Below are 17,808 nucleotides of genomic sequence, written 5' to 3' on the forward strand. Positions count from 1 at the left end.
GGGTGGGGAGGGGGGGAGTTGGAGTCGTATCCAAACCCCTCCAGTGAAATAAGTCCTTTTTTGTTATCCTTCTTCACATTAAGCAAGCGCTACTCTCCTGGCTGTCTCCATCTTAGCAGGATTCTTTAAAGAGGATATACACCTTGCCCAGACCTAAGGTGTGGAGCCCTATCATCCGACAGGCTCCACACCAGGTAAGTCCTCACAGTTTTTTCCTTTGTTGCATATCTCCTCCTACCTAGGAGTGCTAGCCCACGTTTTATTTATATGTACTAAACTTGGTTCTGGCACTGTTTTTATGCACTGAGCTTGGTTCTTGGTGCTGTTTTTTGATGTACTAAGCTTGATCCTGGTGCTGTATTCCTGTACTGAGCTTGGTTCTAGTATAATATTTATTCCCTGAGGTGTTCTGGTATGGGCATGCTGCTGCACAAGCAGAATACAGGCAGACTGTCTATCTGTGCAATATATATGTTTTTTTCTTATGCCGAGGTGGTAGTAATAGGAAAAAAATTGCAGTGCTTACTGGAGAGGGGGAGATCCCCCTGTAACTGAAGATTGGGTAGACCTCCTCCTTTAGGACTAAAGATGGTTTTTGAATAACTTCCTGCAGCTTGTAGAAATTAAGCTTTTTCTTTATTAGCATCCAGGTAATAAGGGGTTAATGGCTCACATACAGGAAAGGAAGGGTTAATAGCAACGTGTTTCGATGTAGGCAGCACACCTTTTTAGAACAGAACTAGGGCAGTAAACTACCTCTTTGTCCCGTGTAAAGAAAAGCCTAGCTACGACTATAACTGAAAGCTGATGTCTGTTGTGAGGTTCAATTACTCTGTGGTTATTGCACCACACTTCGCTCTTTTACTCCTCTACTGCAGAGCGGGAAGGTGGGACCTGCTAACCATCAATCAACGGATTAGTAAAGTTGTGGAAGGTCTTGGTGTTGGCCCAGGCAGGCCAGATGAGATTATATTCACTAAATCCATTACATTGCTGATGGACAAATGGGGAATCAGGCTTGCTGACTCTTCATAGAAGACTCATCTGGAATCACCTACATCAGAAGAAAGAATGTTATTTGTCTGGAAAAATCCAATGTCGGATTTAAGTTTCCTCTGAGACCAAATTGTGGTGTAACATACACCTTCACCCACAGACATAATGTTATTGTAACTTCCACTCATAATGATGCAAAACACTAAGATCCGATAAATCCCATTGATTGGAGTGTTCAAGTCACCTGATTGGAGGAGGATAGGACTGGTGATGTATGAAGATTCGTGGCATAGAGGGAGTGAGCATGGGTCCTTCAAGCCTTTTAAGTAGGAGGACCTGTCGAGCGTCTCCATTCACAATAAACGAGCAGTCATGCATAAGTGAACGACTGCCCGTTTACATGGGCTGATCTGTCATTCAGTTTTCTGCATGCAGAAACTGAACAAAGAACAAGAAGGGAATGAATTCTTCTTCGCCGTTCAGTCGGTGCATGCATTTACACTGAACAATAATCGTTCAGATTCATGCTGGATATGGGAATGTGAACAATCAGTCTGCATAACAGGGCCATTACAGCAACAGTTCATCAGTGATATCCTGTAATGATCAATCAGTGCTGGAGTGAAATGAGGCAGCTAAGCTATGCACCACTCTTGGAAATCTTCAAGAACATCATTGGCAAATTTTGATTACTGAACTGATGCTGAACTAAAACAAAAATTCTAAGTAGAGAGAGACCGGTCTCTAAAACAGGAGTACAGCACGCATACTTAAAAGTTAAAGTTCAGTCCTAGTTGCTCTTAAGTGATCAACCACCACTATTTTGGGCTCAGGACTTTTGCTGCCAGCACTTATCCTGTTGTGCATTGAAGAGTACTCCTCAAGAAGCGTGGGGTACTGGAACCACTAATGGAGGTCGTACTATTAGACTATAAGGATACAGACTTATTTACCTTTGTAATTACAACATGGAAGTATTCAAAGAGAGTTTACACTTACTTAAAGGAGATGTCCCGCGCCGAAACGGTTTTTTTTTTTTTTTTAAACCCCCCCCCCGTTCGGCGCGAGACAACCCCGATGCAGGGGTTAAAAAACCCACCCGCACAGCGCTTACCTGAATCCCGGCGGTCCGGCGTCTTCATACTCACCTGCTGAAGATGGCCGCCGGGATCCTCTGTCTTCATGGACCGCAGGGCTTCTGTGCGGTCCATTGCCGATTCCAGCCTCCTGATTGGCTGGAATCGGCACGTGACGGGGCGGAGCTACACGGAGCCCCATAGAGAAGAGGAGAAGACCCGGACTGCGCAAGCGCGGCTAATTTGGCCATCGGAGGGCGAAAATTAGTCGGCACCATGGAGACGAGGACGCCAGCAACGGAGCAGGTAAGTATAAAACTTTTTATAACTTCTGTATGGCTCATAATTAATGCACAATGTACATTACAAAGTGCATTATTATGGCCATGCAGAAGTGTATAGACCCACTTGCTGCCTCGGGACAACCCCTTTAAGTCATTATAACCAATAGAGTGTAGTGTTTGCTTATAACCAATAGAGTGTAGGGAGGATTCTAGTTGTGATAGAATTTCAGGTTCGATAACACATTGTTATATAACTAATTTAATTGTTTCTCTGCCAAATCCAGTTGTTTAGAATCTACTAATATTTAATAGTAAATAGTACAAATTGTATCTTCATGCCTCTGTGTTCTCTGTCATATCCTGAACCCATGCGTAACACCATGGAACCAGTATAGCTACATGCAGTGATATTTCACAAGTCTATGGAATCTATAGGGTCTATGATAGGATCTACAATACAGGCTCTGCATGGACCTACTTTTAGGCATAGCTGCAGGAGGCTAGTGGGACTACTCCTGGTACTGATTGGAGGGTATATAGATAAAGGGCTAGGACAATGAACTTAATCTTTGTCCACGTGTAGAAAAGCCTAGCTATGACTATAGTCAAAAGCTAATGCCTTTGTCAAGTTATAGTGACAATTATAAACCAGATAGTAAAGTTGTGTCTAGGTATTGGTGCTTGTCCAGACTGTCAATATGAGATTGACTTCTCCATGTCTATTATATACCATGTTTTAACCCCATAACGACCGCTCATACGTCTCTTGACGGCAGCCGTTAAGGAGCTTTATTCTTAAGCATCGTCTTTTGATGGCGCTTCATCTGTACCCTGGCGCAGGTCTCGGCTGCCAATTGCTGTAACCTTTGATCTCCACTGTTAAACCGTTTACATGCCATGGTCAGTGCGACCATGGCATGTGATTGCGGGGTCCCGATGAGTTGCTATGGCACCTGGAGGCTTGAATATAGCCTCCAGGTCTGCCAGCTAAATCTCATAGGCTTTCTAATGCATTGCTTTACTTAAGCATAGTAGTGTATTAGAAGAATGATAAAATATGGTGATATTCAAGTCCCCTAGAGGGACAAAAATAAAAAGTTAAAAAAGCATGAAAAGATAGTTTAAAAAATCATAAAAATAAAAATGCCAAAACGCCACCTTTCCCAATTTGCTATGTAAAAAAAATAAAAGCAACATGCGTGGTATTGCTGCGTATGTAATGACCCAGAGAAAAAGTTAGTATGTTATTTAGGGCTTATTCAGACGACAGTATATCGGCCACGTATTCACACTGGCCGATATACGGTGTCCCTCTCTGCAGGGAGAGGTGGCTGGAAGAGCCGGGAGCAGTGCACTGAGCTCCCGCCCCCTCTCCACCTCCTCTCCACCCCTCATCACTATTTGCAATGGGAGGGGGCAGGGCAGGGGCTGCTCCAACACCCGAGACTTAGCTCCACCCCCACCCTGCCTACTCTCATTGCAAATAGTGCCGAGGGGCAGAGAGGAGGCTCTTCCAGCCTCCTCCCCCTGCAGAGAGGGATGCCATATATTGGCCGGCGTGAATACCCGGCCTATATACGTTTATCTGAATAAGCCCTTAACCTGCACAGTGCACGTCATGAAAAAAATAAATAAATAGACACAAAATGGCAAAAATAGCCAGTTTTGTCTATCTTGCCTTACAAAAAATACAATAGAAAGTGATCAAACTGTTGCATGGGTCAACAAATAGTACTCTTAAAATGTACAACTCATCCTGACAAAAAAATTAAAAAATATTAGGGTCTTTGAATTCAGAGATAAACAAAAATAATTTTTAGTATTGACATAATCATACTAGCCCGCAGAATTAATTTAACACATTTATACAGCACGGTGAACGCTGTTAAAAATAAAAAGCATGCCAGAATTGCAGAATTTGTTAATCTTGCCTTTAGAAAGAAAGTGGAATAAAAAGCAATCACAATCTTATGTGTTCCCAAAAATTGCATAAATGAAGATTAGAGTTCATTCTGCAAAAACAAGCCCTTATAGAGCTCCGTCAATGAAAAAATTCAAAAGTTATGGCTCCTGGAATGTAATGATAAAAAAACCTGTCAAATTAGTTGGTCATTAAGGTGCAAGCAGGCTTCGTCACTAAGAAGGGTTAAGAAATTGCTTGCAATCCTTGTAAATCAAATCGCTTCATATTGATTATTGTTAATGATTTATCGTTATGAAAAATAATTCCGTGAGATTGTAGCCAATAAAAGGAGATATGTTTAATGATTAATGCACAATTCTATTTCGGTCTTACTCATAGGCTTCTTTATAACGTTTGGCAAGCAGCGTGAGGACACATTACACAATGAAACAAGAAATCGAAGTCAACCAACTGGTATGTGGAAGATCTCCTAATGGGGATTTCTAGCTGTCATTGTTTAGAAGGATTGAATAGTATCTATAGCATACTGAATGAATTCAAAGAATATTCTGTATGAAAGGGATACTTCTATACTATACATTTATTATTATTTCTATGTCTTTAGTCTAACACAGGGGTGCACATCATGCACCCCCACCCGATACCATTCTGGGTGGTCCCAATCATCTGGACACAGAAATATCTATGCATTGCTGCTCACATCTAGCTTACATATGAGGGTGAAGGGTAGTGGCACACAGCAGGGCAATAGGAGCGGACAAGTACTAAGGGTACACTAAGTAGCCATGTCTGGGTCTCCTATATATTAGGACAAGTACTAAGGGTGCACTGTGTAGCCATGTCTGGGTCCCCTATATATTAGGACAAGCACTAAGGGTGCACTGTGTAGCCATGTCTGGGTCCTCTATATATTAGGACAAGTACTAAGGGTGCACTGTGTAGCCATGTCTGGGTCCCCTATATATTAGGACAAGTACTAAGGGTGCACTGTGTAGCCATGTCTGGGTCTCCTATATATTAGGACAATACAGTCTCGACCTGTTTGGCACTCTAGAAATGAGTATATGAGTTAGAGGCATCCTATACAGGCAGCTCTCTCCATTGTAGATTATAAGACTGCTGAAATGTCAGGCCTTTACCTTTACATCCATCATCCACAATGGAGAGAGCCACATGCATTGTCTCCTCCTCTCTGGAATGCTGATTGAGGGGTAAGGTGACCCCCATTCTCCCAACAGGTGATAGTCCTGGAAGTGGAACTTACTTCGATTTATTATATCATATACTTAGGATATACCATAAATGTCTCAGGCCCTTTGAAGTGGTTCAGTATGGCAATGTGGCCCTTAGACCTGGTCTGGGATATCACATGAATCCACTTTAAACAATAAGCTGTGCTAACTTTCAATGGCATTTTGCCTTTGATGAACCCTGTACTCAGTAAATCCAGTAAATACCTTGATCTTTTTATAGTTCGTCGCGATCCCCGTGTTTTCCTTTGCTTTTCAATTTGCATCTATTCTGTGCAGTATAGGAAAAACTGCAACAGCTTGGAAATTGTTGGCAAGCGGCTGCTGATTGATGTTCTTTTACTTCTTGTAACCTATTCAGTGCTGGAATCGGGTTCATTGGGCTCATCAAAAGAACTAATTCTGAGGTCCACCCTCCATCTAAGCAGAACTTGTGCATGTCTACTTTTAATTGCAAGGTGGCATCTGTGAAGCTGTCATAGGAGACACAGGAAATCTAAGTTAGCTCCAATAGGTTATTTGTGAATCAACCTATATGAAATAGATACTAGTTATTGGCTCCAAAGTTTGTTCCAATTGGAGATATCTTCTATTGGACCTTTTACATTAGGGGCGCATTAGTGTGCCCCCTTATGGATTTTCTGGTATTTTGGTGAGCTGTTCAACCATAGACATATAATTAACATGTTTGTGACCGCCCACTGTAAATTTACATCGGTGCTGGCTGGATTTGGTGCAGCAGCAACGTAAATTTATGTACTTCACTCAGTGAGTAATTGCGTCCCTCTGAGCAGGTGAAACACCCAAAATAGGCTGCTACCAACAGCCTGTGGTTACGGCGCCATCATTGAGACCTGATTGGTCCTGAGACGTCATTAGACTGACAGCCACTCGTAGGGCTAGCCGGGAAAGTTCTTTGTAGTAACAAATGTGCCTGGCAGTTGAGTGCTGTAACAGCCTCTATCTCCTGCTCTCCTATCAGTGTGAGAAACATCACCAATAACCTCAAATTAACCCTTTCTATCACAATCACCTGTACTATTTAGTTAGTATAAGTGATTGTATCGTGTAGGGTTCATATTTAATAATTTATCTAGAAATAAACTGAAGAGTACGTTCATACGTAGCGGATTTTGTTGAGGATCCTCACCAAAACGCGTAGCATAATTTATGCTGTGAATTTTGGTGTGGATCTGCATGAAAATCTGATTCAAAATGCACACAATTTGGTGCAGATTTTAATGAGGTGGTGGATGCGGATCTGCAGCTGATTTCACACTTTCAATTTTTGGACCTAAAACACCATGCTGATAAAACATGGAGATTCACTTTAGTATGTACAGCTATTGTACAAGATATAATCATCATAATGTATATGATGTCTGCTTAGGTCATCCCTAAAGGTCTTTTTGCAAAAAGAAAAAAACCCAATTGTCATCTTTCTGGATACTACCGTTCACCCAGCCCATTTATTAATTTGGTCGAACTTTGCAATTTCATTCTTAAGTGGTATTCTCTGATAAATCAGCAGTCAGACAGCGTGTAGAGTGTAGAGGTAAAACTATATTGTTATCATGGGCATTTGACGCCTTTTGAAGTATTTCTTATTTACCTTGGCAAAAACTGCCTGGCACCGATTGTTACATTTCAGTTTACTATCAGCCAACACTACACGTTCCTTTCCATGTTAGTTTGTTCAGTGCATTGTGACGTCTGTGTTCCCTTCTCAAGTGCATAACTTATATTAGGTTTTTCAACTTTTTGAATATCAAGAAACCCCCCGGAAAAAGATCTTGTGGAACCCTTATCAAGTATAATTTTTCAAAAGAGAAAAACAAGTAATGTGCAAGACATAGCTCATTAACTTCAAACTCCAGAGGTCAGACTCAACAACTCATTCAGACTCCAAGATGAATTCGGACCTCATATGTCAGAGATCACAAATAGTTAAGACTAGAGATGAGTGAGCGCTCGTACTCGCTAAGGCAAACTACTCGAGCGAGCAGTGCCTTATGCGAGTACCTGCCCTCTCGTCTCAAAAGATTCGGGCGCCGGTGGGGGGCAGATCTCTCTCTCACTCTCCCCCCCTGCTCACTCCCACAACTCACCGGTCTCCCCCGCCGGCACCCGAATCTTTAGAGACGAGCGGGCAGGTACTCGCATAAGGCACTACTCGCTCGAGTAGTTTGCCTTAGCGAGTACGCTCGCTCATCTCTAGTTTAGACCACAGACCAAAGTGTTAATTCAGACCACAAACAGCAGAATCCCAGATGTCCTACCCCCAAATTAATTTAGAGTAAACCAAATTTCAAAGAATACATTCGATCCTAGATGTCAGAACCCACAATTAAATGAGATCCCAGATCCAAAAATTGATTCAGATCCTAGATTCCTAAATTAAGTCAAGCCTCACATCAACCCCCTAAATGAATTCAGACCCACACCCAGCCCTTTAATTATTCTAGATCCCAGATCAGATCCCTTATAGGATTCAAACTCAACCATAGTCGCTTAAATTAATTTAGATCCCAGATCAGAGTTGCTCCTGACCTCTCTTGTCTGCAGGGCTCTGCACACAGATCCGTAAGCCAGCAATTGTCAGTACGTTGTATGCAATGTAGCACATGGCACTGTGATGCTATTTGACACTTGGCATTCCTGTATCATGTCCTGGCACGCTTCCCTGGCTCCGTGTCTGCTTTCAAGGCAGCTGACTGTTTCCTCCTTTTCTGCTGCTGCTGATTGAGGTTCATACCCTGTACAGGCTTACCTTGTGCTGCTGCTCCTGGTTCTGACTCCTGACTGACCCGGATCCTGCCTCCTGATTTGCTCCTTGATGTCACGTCTACCACACTCTTTGGATTACTCATCCGGTACCAGTTGTACTCCGGGCTCTGACCTCTGTGGCTCCATTTCTGACTACGCTCCTGTCTTGTCCTCTGGCATGTCGCATCCTGACTGGTCTCTTGCTGGGGATTGTTGGCTTTGTTCTTGACTACGCTACTACTGCATCAGTGCTACTGCCGCCATTTTGTAGGTTGCGACCTGCTGCACTGTTGCACATAACATTCCTATGCTTGCCACTGTCAAGACCTTGTGTGCTTGGAAGAGGTAACCCTTACTACCTATTCGGGATCTTTTCGATGAGCCGATTTATCATTTAAATGATCGAATAATGTCATCGAGAAGTCATTCAGTCTTTCACATTTGCTGTATAAGTGAATGAGAACAACTGAGCGAGGACTGTTTAAAACAAAAAATAAGTGAATGAGCCAACGATGAATTTTATGCTTGCCTGAAACGGATTGGCTTGTGTTTAGACTGAATGATTATCGTTCACTTTTGCTCGTTTGAACAATTTTTTTTATTGATAATCGTTCCGTGTAAAAACACCCCCTTACCAGTGTGGCTGTCTGCCTATGTAAATATGTTTCCTGTCTTCTCTTTTGGTATTGTTTGTATGCAATACAGTATATAAAAGTTTATGCTGTAATATTAGCTGTTACCACTGGGTGGCTATGTTGGGCCTTTTTCACACAACCATATATAGGCAGCTGTTTAGCCACGTCAAAAAAAAAAAAAAATCGCCCCAAAATCATGACCATCCGAAGCATTGGATTCCAATGAATTCATTCAAATGAACGATTTTTAGGCATGTAAAAAAATCGTGACGGGAAAAATAGCAGCACGTCCAAAGATGGACCTTGCCCTACCCTTTGCCGATATACGCAGGAAGCTTCCATAGAGTTCTATAGAAGTGGGGGGGGGGGGGAGGAGGGGGAGGGAGTTTTCCTGTGTGCAATGCTGGGAAGAAGACAGCTGGCTCTATTGAAGCATTTGTAGTTATTCTGAGGATTTCTGCTGATCAATGGATTTCCGCGCTGAACATATTTTTTTGCTAATACGCAGCAGTCACCCATATGAATAGCAGAAAATACGCGGCTAAAGATCGGGACTCGACCGCAGCAATTTTTCATTCATGTGATCTAACGGCACGTACGGCGGAATGTATAAACGCATACAGTCGTGTGAAAACGCCCTTAGTTTGAGAACAGAGGGCTTTAAATATAAGGTACTTTATTGAGTTTGGTCTTCTAGAAACTCCATTCCTGTGTAGAGCTGTGGACAGTGTTTGGCCCCAGTTGGTGTGAGTGCAGTGGAACCACATGAGATGTCTGCAAAATCTGTCAGATCTCTGACAGCAGTAGAGCTTGTCTACGTAGGGGGATATTGTTGGGCTGGAAGCTTACTATCCACACACCCGTAGTCATCCAACACCCATGTACTATGCACACACAGCCTTCACATACTGTTCTAAACCCTCCCCGGCGTCCTACACACTCCACGTCTCCCCAGCTTGATATTAGCTCATCTTGATTTCACAAATTTAATGAAAGTGTCTCAGCAAAATGACGATTAATCAAATAAATTTGATGAATTGCCCAGCCCTTCTGTGACATAATGAATGTCACAACCCAATGCATTGAGACCCTAACAGTGCATGGGATCCGCCAGGGCATAGGTGCGCTGTGAGTAGGAATGGCTTCTTTTCACAGTGCCCAGAGCAATATATAAAAAAAGATGCCAGTAGAGAAAACTATGGTGAAAAGCTATATATAAATGTAATAAAACTAAAGGCAGTCATTTCTTATAGTGGTATATGTAAGCCACTGTGCCTGCATTAGAGATAACAGTGCAGACACAGTGCTGACGGAACCTCCCTGTCAACTATGAAGTAAGCTGAAAATGGATATCTCAGCACCGCCTCCACCTAGCTGCATAGCTGAATAGGGCTTTTCTATGAAAAGTGTACAGAATAGGCTGATAAAACCTATTGCAAAAATGCTTATAATCACCTATTCTGTACATTTTAGAAAATTTAAAGTGTGGTTACTGCTAAAGTTAGTGATGGCATGCTTGTGGGGAAGCGGTTTAGTGGATCCCTGAACTTCAACTAAGAGACTTTTGTGGTGCGCTGGATATAAGGACCCAGCGTGACATGGCACATTGGAGCCAGAATGCTGTCCTAGAGGAACAGTAGATGAGTTGGCTGGGACATGGTGTCTTATAGGTGTCTTATGGGTGGGAGATTTCAGCACTTAAAGAAGACAACTCTGCGGGAAACCAAGACTGTGTGGGCTGTGCAAACCTCAGTCCTGAAGCTGTAGATGTAGAGTTCAGTCTCGAAAGAGATAGTGACCAATGGATAGATGGAGATTGGTGGGCTGCCTCGTGGCCTGTAAAATAGCCTGTGTGGTTTAGTCCTGTAACACTAGTGGACCGGTGAATGTTAGAGGGAGAGATTAATCCAAACGAACAGAGAGTACCCCTCCTCATGAGTAGAGAGAAAAAGTTGCCTGTTGTGAAATATTACATATTTTTTACAATTATACTACTGAATTCTTGTCATTGTGGTGGAACCATACTGTTGTGTGGTGAGTTACTGTGTTTCCCCAAAAAATAAGACAGTGTCTTATATTAATTTTTGTTCAAAAAGGTTTAACTTTTTTACATGTATAGCTGCCTGGACACTATTTAAATTGACTTTTTTAAATTAACTGTTAGCAGGGATTAATTTTGGAGTAGGGCTTATATTTCAGGCATCCTAAAAAAGCCTGAAAAATCATTTTGCATCCTCAAAAATTCTGGAAAATTATGCTATGTCTTATTTTCAGGGTATGTCTTATTTTCAGGGAAACAGGGTAGGTGATATGCACATTTGTTAGGAATGATGCTGTGAAAAGTAGTGACCCAGCGGTCACGAGGACTCATATCTGTATGAAGTAGCCAATGTAACCCCACAAGTAATCCTTAGTAAGGCAGACTGTGGTAGGAAATAACTTCTCAGAAGCCCACACAACACAGTAGGACACCGTAGGACACATGAAGTATGGTACAGTCTCCCTACCCAATGGAAAGGACCGCTCAAAAGTTACTGCAAAGTTAAGTTTGTCAGGTAACAAGTGCTTTGTGTCACTAAGTGTGACCTATAATCCATATGTGTATTGCATCACCTAGTGAGAACTGTAACCATAAAGCCTGCTGTACTACTCATGTGTTGCTACTATCATGAATTTGTGCCACTGTTGTGTGAAAAAGTAAAGTCATACTCTATGTTTGAAGAAACGCTCTGCAATTGTTTCTTAAAGGGAAACCCACTAATCACTTCTTACACACTCTCTCATACTTCATTGTAGATCAAACGGGAGATCAAGAGCACAACACTATATTTCTTGATATAAATAGGGCTTTACAAAAATAATATAAAAAAATTGTATGTTCTCGTAAAATCCATACTGAACATTACGAGTGGTTAACAATGAAGGCCAGGAGCAGTGTCATACGTAACAAATGATCAGCATTTAGCCTCAGTTATAAAGACCCTTTGAGGCTGCAGCTGTAGGGTGTACTGGGAATTGAGGGTTAGGAAAATAGCATTGTGATTGTACAGAAGGGCAATCAACTGAGGGAAGGGATCAAATGGATCAACGTCAAAGGCTCAGAAAAGAAAACAGAACAAGGAAATTCCAGAAGTTCAAATTGTCAAAACGGCAAGACACATAATGTGATTACAGTAATACGAAAAGAATTTGCCCCTTCCAGATGTCACCTTATTATTGCATATTTGTCTCACTGGTTTCTGATTTGTAAGTCGTATCTAAAATTAGACAAAACTTAAATCAACACAATTCAAACTGTTATCCCATTTATAGAAACGATGATATTCAACCTCTAAGGCTGGGTTCACAAGGAGCGAATTGCATTCACAGTAGCAGAAAAGTGGATGAGATTTTGAGAATCTCGTCCCCAGGCTGCGTAAATAACCCGCAAAAAACCTGTGCGGAAACTGACTTGTGGCGCAGAATTCAAATCTGCAACATGTCAAATATATATTGGCATCTCCGCTGCAGAATTCAACTTCTCTCAATGAGAGGGTCAATTCCGCACGGCAATTCGTGATGGAACCTGCTTCACAACCCACACCAAACGGTGCTGGTTTGGAGGTAGGCATTCCATGGCTGATCTGCAATGGAATGTCTGCTGTGGACATTCTGCTGGAAATCAGCCCCGTGTGGACGCAGCCTTATAATGCTATTACACGGCAGCGTTTCTCCCCTGCAAATCACCGCCAGAGAAACATGGCTGACACTTGGACTCTTCGTAGTGACTGCATGGGTGGGGGGTGTCCTAAGTCATCCATCCTGCCAGTAATATACTAGAGAAGACTTCCCCTCCCACATTGACCATTCTGCTTTGCATAGACCTACTCCAATCATCTGCAAGACAGAATCTGAATGCCTGCGCTTATGTTGCATATTGAAACTAGCAGTGCCCTCATGCTCCTGTTACTAGAGAAACCAAATGCTTGAAAAGGTGCTGGAAGGGGGACCACTAGTAAAAGGCACTTTCAAACTTGATCTAAAGAAGAAAAAGTGAATATTATAAGATTGATGATACAAATATAGGCTGTTAGATCAGCATTCGTTTTGTGAAAAGTTAGTGTGCATTTAAATACATGGCTAGGGCAGTGAACTTAGCCTTGGCTTCGGGTGGTGGAAAGGCTAGCAATCACTGACCAACGTGGTAGTAGTGTGATGGTTCACAGAGGTTTTGCTGTCTTCAAACTGGGACAACCTGCAGTTAGAAACCATGAGTGCTGTAATGTTAAAGAGATCGGCTAGCACTCAAACCTTCAGCGTTCTAAATATGGATTAATAGGTGACATCTAGAACAAAGAGAAAACTTTTTCCTATCACCCTATACATAGAACAAATAAGAGATAAAAAGGTTATTCTGATGGGACAACCATATGCCCTATTAGAAGATCATAGAAATAAGTCTAGGCTGATTTACACGCAACGGTTATCGCTCAAAATTCGTCCGAGCTACGGCTTTTGAGCGATAGCCGTTGTGTAGATATGTGCACATCATGCACTCTTCATCTATCCCTGAGTTCAGCTCAGCATAAAATCCGCCGTCCCTGATAAGAAAGACGGCATGCTGTTTCTCTGCGGGCAGCGCTGATAGCATTGTGTGCAGCCAGCAGCCCGCCGCAGAACAAAAGTGATGTGTTTAGAGAACAGACGACCTGCTGTTCTCTAAATAAAACGAAGCTAGTTAGCTACTAATGGGCTGATTAGCCCATTAGTAGCGAATGCAAAATGATCGCTCAAAACTGTCAGTTTCTTATGAATTTTAAGCAATCATCTTTGCGTGTAAATGGACCTTTTCTCCAATGAACCCAGTGCCATCATACATTACATATATGTCTATAAAGTTCTACTCTTGCAATTACAACAACAGACACCACAACTGAAGCCCACAGGCCTCATTATAAGCTAAAGCGGCCCGTTGGATACCACTGGTATCTATTGTGAATTCATTTCTAAACAGAACCCATAATTGGCTTTACAAGGATCCTGTTGTGACTTTAGCCTTGGCTGGCATCAGCACCTGGGTAGGTGCTGGGGCCCACTGACTCTGGGAGGGCCCACTCAGGGGTGGGATTAATCTAGTCTTCGTTCTTTGAAATTGATTGTATCTGCATCTTATAATTGACTATGACAGCAGCACTGCAGGAAGAAGAGTGCTTTCAGCTCTGTCGTCCCGTGCCTTCTCTGCCATGCAGGTGGCGTGATGATGTCATCGTGCCGCTTGCATCATTCTACATGATCCTGGCTAGAAGGAGAGCAAGGCATAGGATGGAGAATGCCGTAGTTTATTATTTTTTTTATATACGCCCCTGCCAAAATTCTCCAATAGTACAGTAAGGTGAAAATAACATGTACTAAATGCGATCCTTATAATATTCTCAGCATCAAAGAAGTGACCTTGCGAAAGACAATGACCTTGCCTTAATCTTTGGAATATTCTTCGTCATTCTGTTTGTGGTTTCCATGGTGAGGCATAAAAGAGCACCAATTACTTACATATATCTATAATTGTGGTCATTTTCATTCATCTCACTACATTCTTCATCCTCTACACAGACTTCACTTCTGCACTAACCTTTTCCAAGGTTAACTGCTACTTTTTACTGCAGATTACGCCACTTACTGTATGTAATGTTACTTTAGTAACAAATACGTGGGGAATAAAACCAGCTTTTTACATTCCTTAACCGGCTTCTCTATTATTTCTAACATTGTCTGTAATTTCTGCCATTTTAACCGTCCTCAATAATTTTACCTCATATAACAGATCGGATTATAGTGATTTATATAGGGGGAATGTTGGTAAAATTGTGTAAGTGATCACAGGCAGCAGGTTTGGGGCTATTCTGATTTCAACCTGACGGACATAGGGTGCCGAAGTCGCCATTACTGAGCAAACAATTCTTTATTAACTGTAAAACAGGATACGGTAACTTGTGACTGGTAATCCCGGCTAACTCACTATGTCAATAAAGTTCAAGAGTCTCTGTAAGAATGGTTTTTAATCAAAGTTCTAGACCTGTTGACTGGGATCAGCAATAAACAATAAGGCCTCATGCATATGGGTGGACTTTTGCTACGGAATCTGGAGCGGACATCCGCCTCTGGCTTCTGCAGCAATAACCCTCCATAGCATGCTATGGAAAAATAATGCGTAATGCACACGAGCGGAAATAAATTGTGGTTTCTTCTCGCAGATGAAACATCGCAGCATGCTACATTTTCCAGTGGTTCCAGCATGGACAGCTTCTATTGAAGCCAATGCAAGCCATTTGACCCATCCGCAATTGATATTGCGGACGGGCCATCAATATCACGGGAAAAGCAGCAGTTAAAAAAAATATCTGTACTGCGCATGTCCGACAGTGACCGTGTGGATGATCCGCAGTACAGAGAAGCTGGAAAAAGACAGGTCCATGTGGACACTGGCGAAGAAGGCTGCCTGCACACACAGGTATACAGGGCCACCTGCCACAATTAGGGATGGCTTCCATTAGGGATTCCTCAGGCGGAATCTTGACCTGCCGTGTGCATGAGGCCTAATTGTCTCACTAAACATTCTTTAGGTCCATCAGCATAAGATACCTTGTTTCCCTATGGAAAACTGCTCGCTGGGCAATTACCACAGCCCTGAAACACAAACCAGAAGAGACTCCCTTCTTCCTCTGTCCACAGCTTAGCTGCTCTCGGCATATTCTGCAAGCTTTTCAATGGCTTTTTCTCTTTCTCCCAGAGGGAACGTTCACTAGGATTGTATCTGCAACGCTGCAGTACACCAGGAGAGACTCCTGCTGTAACCTCCGGCCTGCGCCAAGCACCTCTCTCAACTACTTCCTGTCTCTTCTTCCTCCCCAGCTCGGTTTCTCCATTCTAGCTCCTTCTTGTAGAGAGAGTACCATTACAAAGAAAATAACATTATACTATCATTAAACAGCAATAAACCATACCGACTTTACAATTGAATACATGTACTTTATTTGTCACCTCGGAGATTCTGATGTTTTCACTTTCTATACATTGAGTATATAAATTATGGCCCACATCATTTTTCAGTTTAAGGAAGACTTATTATGGTGTAAAGTCAGCTAGTCTGGTTTCATAGCTGCAGCCCCCCTGGCTCTATCATAATTCTTATTTTTCATACTCACCTCCAATCGCCTGGACAGGCAGCTATTGGCACCATGAATCTGCCAATATCAATGGCATTGGACTTGATTGAGAGTGCGCGGAGGGAACTGTTCACTTGACACATTGACAGTGCTGGGAGCTGGACCTAAGAAGTCAGTGGGGCCATGGCTGCAGAGCTATGCCGAAAGCCGCACTAACTTAACCACATGACACATCCTCTTTAAACAGATCCTTAGATTAGGTAAGAAAAAACTAAAATTTTTAGTACTTCCCTACAGAAAATAACAGCCATGGAATACAGTGTATACAGTGCAATAGAGATTGCAGCTGCAATTAATAAGAATCAATCAATGGCACAATGAAAAAATTCCTGTTGTATGATAAAAAAAAACGTGTTCTAAAACATTTCTTTTTATCTGAGTAGGTGTATTATGTATATTTTGTTGAAACTGATTACTAGAATACTGTCCCTTGTGGACAGAAATGTCTGAACATGTAAAAGAACTCTCCCTTACAACTGGATTGTCTTAGAATGAAAAAATAGGTGCAGTCCACGGTCCTCCAGAGGTGTACGATGCACAATCTGTAACAGCAGCCCAATCTATCATATGCCATTTATAATACTGGTGTCTGCGGGGTTAATAGACCCTTTTAGGGACAGATGGAGATGCTCCATCTCACCTACACCCTGTTGGCTTCTTAGTTGTCATCTTAGTGGTATTTATAACATTGTAAACTGGCAAAATTGGCAGTTACTTTCCTGTCTCACAATTAGAATGTATGTACCAGGGGGTACCCAAAAGAAACAGGAATCTTCTTATGACCGGTGGGATATTACAGACTTCTGTTGCTAGATGAATGCCTGCTGAGCCTTTCTTAGGCGGTATGCCAGCCGATGTTGTTGGGAAAAGTTATGTTCGGCTCCAGTGATTTTTTTTTTCTCAAAAAGTTGTTCAGTTTTTCACCTATTTTGTGATTTCCTACAAACAACGTGCAGCTGTAAAATTTTGGTTCCTCTTCCAATACTGAAAGCACTCATAAAAAAGGTTGCATGGGTGAATACGGAGGGTTTCATGCTGATTGTCATAAAGAATTGAATGACAATCAGTGTTCTATGAGCAGGTGCGTTGTCATGGAAAAACCAGTCAACGGTTTGCTTCCACAGCAATGAATGTTAAGCAATTTTTGATAAAAAATTGGGTGAAACATTTGCCTCACGCTCTATATTCACCCAATCTCGCTCCGTGCGCCTTTTTTTTTTTTACAAGTGCTTTGGGCATTGGAAAAGGAAACCAAATTTCACAGCTTCATGTACTTGGTATGAATCAGCCATCACAAAATAGGCGAAAAACTGAACAACTTTTTTTAAAAGAAAAATTCACTGGAACCGAACATAACCTTCCCCAACAACGACGGCTGGCATATCGCCTCAAAAGGGGTCCCGCAGATTTCACCTAGCAACAGAAGCCTGTATTAGTCACGCCACGCCAACTAGAAGAGGATACCCCCTGGTATATTTCATCTACATAACAGAATACTAAAGCTGTTTTAACTTTAATAGGAAAAAGAAAATAAAAAAATGGACCAACCCATCAATGTGAAAAGTGAAAGCTCTAAAACGGTAAGTGATCGCATTGTGTCTAACAGAAAAGAGCTACAGAGAACATTTCCTTGTCAATTCTAATTGCCTCATCCTTTTAAAAAGTGGTTTCTAAA

The 17,808-nt window shown here is 42.1% G+C and overlaps 1 protein-coding gene across 3 annotated transcripts in view; it reads left to right on the plus strand.

Moving 5' to 3' along the window:
• SLC2A9 (solute carrier family 2 member 9) overlaps positions 1 to 17,808 on the plus strand; it is a 293,866-nt gene that overhangs the window by 34,637 nt on the left and 241,421 nt on the right. Inside the window, exons 2-3 of one of the 3 annotated variants that reach the window (XM_066573278.1) lie at positions 4,659 to 4,733; positions 17,654 to 17,713. In XM_066573278.1, the coding sequence (XP_066429375.1) occupies positions 4,704 to 4,733; positions 17,654 to 17,713 (90 nt within the window). In that variant the 5' untranslated portion in view covers positions 4,659 to 4,703. Of the gene's footprint in view, positions 1 to 4,645; positions 4,734 to 8,266; positions 8,404 to 17,653; positions 17,714 to 17,808 lie in introns of those variants that run through there. The other 2 variants (XM_066573277.1, XM_066573279.1) reach the window with 2 other exon arrangements.

Source organism: Eleutherodactylus coqui, chromosome 7, assembly GCF_035609145.1.
Source record: "Eleutherodactylus coqui strain aEleCoq1 chromosome 7, aEleCoq1.hap1, whole genome shotgun sequence".
Classification (NCBI taxonomy): Eukaryota; Metazoa; Chordata; class Amphibia; order Anura; family Eleutherodactylidae; genus Eleutherodactylus; species Eleutherodactylus coqui.